The 6775-nt window shown below is 37.0% G+C and overlaps 1 protein-coding gene across 2 annotated transcripts in view; it reads right to left on the bottom strand.

Moving 5' to 3' along the window:
• Window positions 1–4418: 4418 nt before the first annotated feature.
• Window positions 4419–6775, bottom strand: part of LOC107593000 (tubulin polyglutamylase TTLL4-like) — a 27605-nt gene continuing 25248 nt past the window's right edge. Inside the window, exons 18-19 of one of the 2 annotated variants that reach the window (XM_016282583.1) lie at window positions 5185–5234; window positions 4419–5095 (exon numbers count right to left, since the gene is read on the bottom strand). In XM_016282583.1, coding sequence (XP_016138069.1) covers window positions 4918–5095; window positions 5185–5234 — 228 coding nt within the window. In that variant the 3' untranslated portion in view covers window positions 4419–4917. The remainder of the gene's footprint in view (window positions 5096–5184; window positions 5235–6775) is intronic. The other variant, XM_016282585.1, reaches the window with a different exon arrangement.

Below are 6775 nucleotides of genomic sequence, written 5' to 3' on the forward strand. Positions count from 1 at the left end.
ATGGCTATTATTACTCCCAGAGAAGGTTTAGGGGATTAGAGCTCTACCCTGCCATTTCCCACCAGATACCACGGCCCAGAAGCCACACTAAACTTAGAAGCTGGCACTGATGGAGGGGATGGGTGCTGAGTATGATCAATCTGTAAGTCCCAGACACTGACAGTGCTACAAATCAAAGCTGTGTCTGACATGTACAGTATGTGTATACATGATGTGTCCTCGCTTGTACACTACCGTTCAAAAGTTTGCAGTCTGTAAGATTTTTTAATGTTTTTGAAAGAAGTCTCTTATGCTCACCAAGGCTGCATTTATCTGATCAAAAATATAGTACAAATTATTACAATTTGAAATAACTGCATTCCCTTTTAATATATATTTTATTTCCGTGATGGCAGGAATCTTCAGTGTCACATGATCCTTCAGAAATCAATCTAATATGCTGATTTGCTGCTCAAGAAATATTTCTTATTATCTGTGCTGAACAGCTGTGTTGTTTATTATTTTTCATGGAAACCGTGATACAGATTCTTTGATGAATAGAAAGTTCAAAAGAACAGCATTTATACATAATAAAAGTTATTTACTGTCAATTTGATCATCCTTGGTCAACTCATCCTTGGTGAATAAAAGTATTAATTTCTTAAAAAAAAAAAAAAAGAATCTTACTGAACCCAAACTTTTGGGCTGAAAACACTTTTGCTGCTTAATATTTTGTTTTGTGGATTCTTTGATAAATATAAAGTTTTAAAAAACAGCATTTATTAGAATAAGATAAGATATAAGAATTGTTTTGTAACATTATAAATGTCTCTAGTGTCACTTTTGACCAATTTAAAGCATCCTTGCTTAATTTCTTTCCAAAAACACACTTTTAAGCAGTTTATGTGAATTGCTCTGTGTTGGTGCTGCAATTTACTAAAAAAAACAGCAAAGCATCTGTTGAGAGCAGTTTATGTGGTTATATATATATATATATATATATATATATATATATATATAACTCAGCTCAGGGACGCCACTCCTCTGTGGTTTCGTTTGAAACCCTAGTTTTTTGGCAGAGCAAAAATAGTCAAAATGACTAAAAATGTTGTCTAAAATTCAAGATTCTCAAAATAAACCTTTGTTTAATGAACTGTTGAATAAAATCAATTTTACAAGCCACAGTCATGCTGTTGGTCTGAATATTACCAACAGCCTCATGCCTAGAGCCATTTGTGACTGTGATCTTGCTTGATATTGCAGCAGTCAGTGACATGCATTTTCTATACAGAACTGAAATCCTGCCACAGAACGCTGCATAGAAGGATCTATTACCTCAACAGTATTACAGACAAATCAGGTTACATATAACATTCCTCACATTCTAACCATAAATGATTAGATATAATTCAACGCCAACCAATTAACATGCACTCTCACATAATTGTTTCGATTCCGTATATTATTTAATGCTGAACCAAAGCCTAAAACCTAAACTTACCTAAAACTTTAACACAAGTCTTTTGCTACCTTGCAATCTCTGGTATTTCAGGAAAAGTACCTGTAGTTAATTATTATTAGAAATAATGTTTTTCGACTACATATCTCTACCTCACATTGAACTTGATTTCCACAGAGGCCTCGTCTCCATGCACTGTTCAGATCTCCAACAATAACCTCAAACATAAACACAACGTACAAAGCAACCAGAATAACTAGTTATTCATGTGTTATCTGTTGAATCCACTAATTGTGGATTATCAACACTGAAACAAGCCTGGGCGCTTACTCAAGCCAGCCCGCTGCCGATCACTCAAGCCGGCCTCCGCTCACTCTAGCTGCTAGCCACCGCTCACTCTAGCCCGCAGGCCTCTGCTCACTCAAGGCTGCGGTGAGTGACGCCGTGTTTCATTGTGAAAGCGAAACTACTTTGTTTGGCTTTGTTACACAACTAGAAATCAGTGGTTAAGTTGTATTTACAACACTGTTCAGATGTGTCCAGCAGTTTTTTTTATGGAGGATGTTTCCTGATCCTGGGAGAGTAGACTACAATGCCGGCTGTTCTAACTCACAGACTGTAAGTACGTTTTTTTATATTTGAAGGATTTGCCACTGACGATTCAAACGCGAGTTTTGAGCAGTGTAGAGTAGCACTTGTTGTTTGTTGTTTCTCTGATCACAAATGCAGACATGGTTTTATGTTTACGTGGCGCGATGCAACGCAACACGTAAAAAGTCAGTAAAAGTCATTATAATCCATAACTATGTCCCCACTGGATGCAACAAATGCCTCGTTTATAATGGGTTTTCATGTTTTTACGTTTTTTTATATCACACTGGATAGCTGGCCAATCAGAGCACAACTTGCTTTTCAGACCGATGAGCGTTGTAAAAATGAACACGTTTCAGAAAGGACACCTTGCTTTTCAGACCGATGAGCTTTGTAAAAATCGACGCATTTCAGAAAGGCGGGGCATAGAGGAGAAACAATAATGTACAGTATGTGGAAAATAATGTGTTTTTTTAAACTTAAACCGCATAAACACATTTCAGTACACCAAATACACAAAATAATGTTTTTTTGCATGGTACTTTGTCAAAATTTGTCACTCGTTGTGACTTGACATCTTCCAGCTTCACACTACTTCCACACCATATGCGCGGGTGAGGGGTTATCAAGGTATGATGTGACACACACACAGGCAAAAATCGGTCCCGATGGCTGTAAAAAAGAAATCATTATTATAGGTTTAAAAAAGTGTAGCAGGGTACAATGAAGACACTGTTTGGAAAATGTATTATTTTTTACACTCATTAACATTAAAAACAAACAAAACAAAACAAAAACAAACAACAAAAAAAGTGTAGCTTTTTAAAATATCACCAAAATGGAAAATAAATAAATACCCAATAAAATAACAAAATATAAAGGACTTTTCCAGGTCTAGAAATAACACTTTTATCCCCATTAAAACTGCCCCATTTATCCAGGACTGTGTGAACCCTGGTTTTTAAAAGAAAGAGAGGGGGGGAAAAAACTGTTGTTGAGGGGTGAATAAAAATAGGAAATATTTAGATTTTTTGTTGTTTTTGCATATTTTAAAAGGTGCCATATCATGAAAATCTGACTTTTCCAGGTTTTAAGTGCTATAATCAGGTCCCCGGTGCATCTACCAACCAAGGAAACGTGAAAAAGATTAACTCAGTAACTGTTTTGGTAAGCCTTTTCTACAAGCGTCTGAGAAATCGAGCGCATCTGATTTCGCTCCCTTGGTGACGTGGTAAAGGGATCTCATTATAATATTACTGCCCCTTAATCTGCAAATTTACACCCACGGCGCCGTTATTGTGTTTTCGCAAGCAACAACGGTGTACTAGTTTTAATGCCATGGCGAAAGTTTGAGCAAAACATGCTAACTGTTCTGTCATTACCTGCACAGACGAGCACAGTTTACAGTCCCAGCCTCAGAGGAGACAAGAGAGCAGTGGATTTATTGATTTATTTAGGCTACTGTATGTTGCTGCTGCCACACAGATCTAAAATAAACATGCAATTTATTTCCCAGCTGTTTACCTTCACAGACATAACCGACTGTTTTTTGTAACTCACATGTGTTTTTAACGAAAACTTGTGTGTGAATGAGAACTTAGTTTAGTAGCTTCGGATGTGTGCACTCAGAAAACCATATATCAGAAGTTTAAATATGGTTTAAAACGCATGATTTCAGCGCGATAAACATGATAATCAGAACCAAAACAGATGTTTTTTTTTAGCAGGTATGAGCTGTAATGGCACAGCTCTATTCTGGAAAAGAGGGCGGGGAGCAGCAGCACATTTGCATTTAAAGAGACAGGCCCGAAAAACATCATGTTTCTGCTTCCACTCAAAATAGGCATTTTCAAAATGATATAATAAATGATCTGTCGAGTATTTTGAGCTGAAATTTCACACATTCTGGGGACACCAGAGACTTATATTACATATTGTAAAAAGGGGCATAATATGTCTCCTTTAAAGCTTGTTTGGTCTTACTTTAAAATTAAATCAAATTTGGTCATCTTGAAGCCCCCAGAGTGGCCACTGATTGAGAACAGCTGCTGTACACTGTTTGTGTTTGCTAGGAGCAATTGCAAAAATATCACTAATTACAGAAGTAAACACACTGTCAGTGCTCAATAGTAACTAAACACACACTAAAGGCAATCTGCCCCTATGAGACGTTATTTCTGTAAGCTATCCATGTGGTTGAAATACCAGTCAGCCAAGTAGTTGTTGCATAAAACAGTTGATATCCCCAAAATAACCACAAGCACAAGTGTGATCAAGATCCAGAGATCAACTCTTACTTACTATTCAACTCACTTTTGAAGAGCTAATAAAAAATTGTTATGAAAGAATGAAATGGTCATAATTCAAATAAAGCAATTTTAATTAAAAAAAAACCTTAACCTGAGCATGTTGTCTGCCTTCAGCAGGGCATGCAAATGTCATTAAAAGACATATGACAGTGATTTTTATTTTTACAATAGTATTTATTTTCCAAATTTCACATTTCATCCCACACGTTTAAAATAATCAGCCCAACAGATGCCTGTACTATACACAGACCTGTGATGTGAACAAATCAGAAGTATCTATAGGCTCATATGGAAACAATCAAAACCCCAAACAGGAAGTGCTTATTCCTTCCTGCCACCCACATGCACTGTGTATTTACACCTGCATGTGTGGTCCAGCAACAAAATACTCATTCAAAATATGGCTGTTAACACTCAACCATTTGGCCAGTTATTTCATTTAGTCTATTTTTCAGTCTTATCTCCCTCCAAAAGCAGAAAAACATAACTCTAAGAGCTCTGCTAGGCGCTTCAGCTGAGATGTGACATGTATACACACAGTTTGGAAGCTCTGAATGTCCAGGGTTGCGGGGGTCAAGCTCAAAGTTCATCGTGAGAAGGCAGGCTGTCACTGGCCAGGCTGGAGCTGGAGGTGGGACTGGGGCTCAGGCTAATGGTGGTCAGCAAACTCATGTCTGGAAGACTCATAGTGACTGACTGAACCTCATGATCAGAAGAGTCCTCATCTTCAGCATCAGACCTCTGACTGACTAGCACACTGAGAAAAACAGACAGGGTGACACGAAGAGAGTCAGATGTAAGTTGTACATAAGAACATGCGAGATGGGTGTAGGCGTGTATACATACCCAGATCTAGTCATCGGAGATCTATGTCCACGATACGACTTGGAAGACCACTATGAATAGAAGCACAAGCTCAAAGAAAATATACTAACAATAAAATCATTAAATTATCTTCACAAGGTTCACACCTTACTAGTATTTCAAAATGTCAAGTCATCATGATTTTATTGATATTTATCTATCCATCCATCCACCCATCCCGGCGCAAAAACCGGGTATGCAGTATATACAGTGTACAGGGGCACCACACATGGGGGGGCGACATTTTGCCAAAATCATTCTGTGAAAATTTTCTTTAATAATAAATAATAGTTATAAATAATCAAAAGCTTAGTTATTAAAAATAATTAATGCAACATTTTTATATAACAGTTTTTAGCATTTTAATGAGTTCAAAAATATATTTATTAAAAATTTAAGACGCGGAACGGCCGTATCTCTGCGACCACCACAAACGGGAGACTTTTCAGAGTCAAACGATCGCAGAAAAGGTACATGTGCAGGGCTGTACAGTGCGACATTTATGTTATATGTTATATATATATATAGTTTTGCATGTTCATAACACAGCCGCTTAATAGTGTGCTTAATAGTGAGTTAGTGGTGCTTGTTTGTGTGTGTGAGATTGATTATACTTGGTAGTTAGGGGTGTGCGATATGACGATTTTTGATCATGGACGATTAAAATGTCTCCACGATCTGCTTTTGAAGAAATATCGTTGTTTCGTGCTACAGCGCACATTCTATCAGCTGCAGTTCTGGTGCCTCCCTTAGTCTCAATATAATGTTCAAAGCCACATGCATTCACATCAGTGTTAGCTCAGCGGTAGTTACTCTCACGGGACACTACACTTATGCGCAATCACAAAACTACATTATTTCATCAGCTTTAAAGCAATACCGGTTAAACATTTAATTCACGTTCTGTTCTGCATGTGCTTTTTCTGAGCGCTACTCATGAAGTGCCACTGAGAGCCAGTCAAAAAGCGCCTGATTATTGGACTAAGTTGTCTTTCACGACTGACTGATTTTGCGTCTAATACTGTCAAAAACACACAAGGTTTACATATAAACACAGTTGGTTATGTCTAAATGGAAAGTAAACAGTTAAGAGAGAAACGCGTGAAGCTCATAAAGGAACAGTAGCTACTAAACATGCTGCCGACTGTCATTAAAGGGATAGTTCACCCAAAAAATTAAATTTCTGTCATTATTTACTCACTCACATTTTGTCCCAAACCTGTATTAATTTCTTTCTTGTGTTGAACACAAAAGAAGATATTTTGAAGAATGTGAGTAACCAAACAGTAGCTGGTCCACACTGACTTTTACAGCAGGAAAAAAATACCAGCAACTGCTTGGTTACCCACATTCTTCAAAAATAATTTATGTTCAACAGACGAAAGAAACTAATTCAGGTTTAAAACAACTTGAGTAAACGATGGTATAAAAATGAAACACTATGACAGAATTGAAAGACAGATGACAGAATTTTCATTTTTGGTGAACTATTCTTTTAATTGTTAATAAAACAACAAAATACAGAAAAAAAATCACTCACTGCTCTTGACTGATGAACTTATCATCAGTCAGT

This window comes from Sinocyclocheilus grahami, unplaced genomic scaffold (assembly GCF_001515645.1).
Source record: "Sinocyclocheilus grahami isolate Dianchi unplaced genomic scaffold, SAMN03320097.WGS_v1.1 scaffold162.1, whole genome shotgun sequence".
NCBI lineage: Eukaryota > Metazoa > Chordata > Actinopteri > Cypriniformes > Cyprinidae > Sinocyclocheilus > Sinocyclocheilus grahami.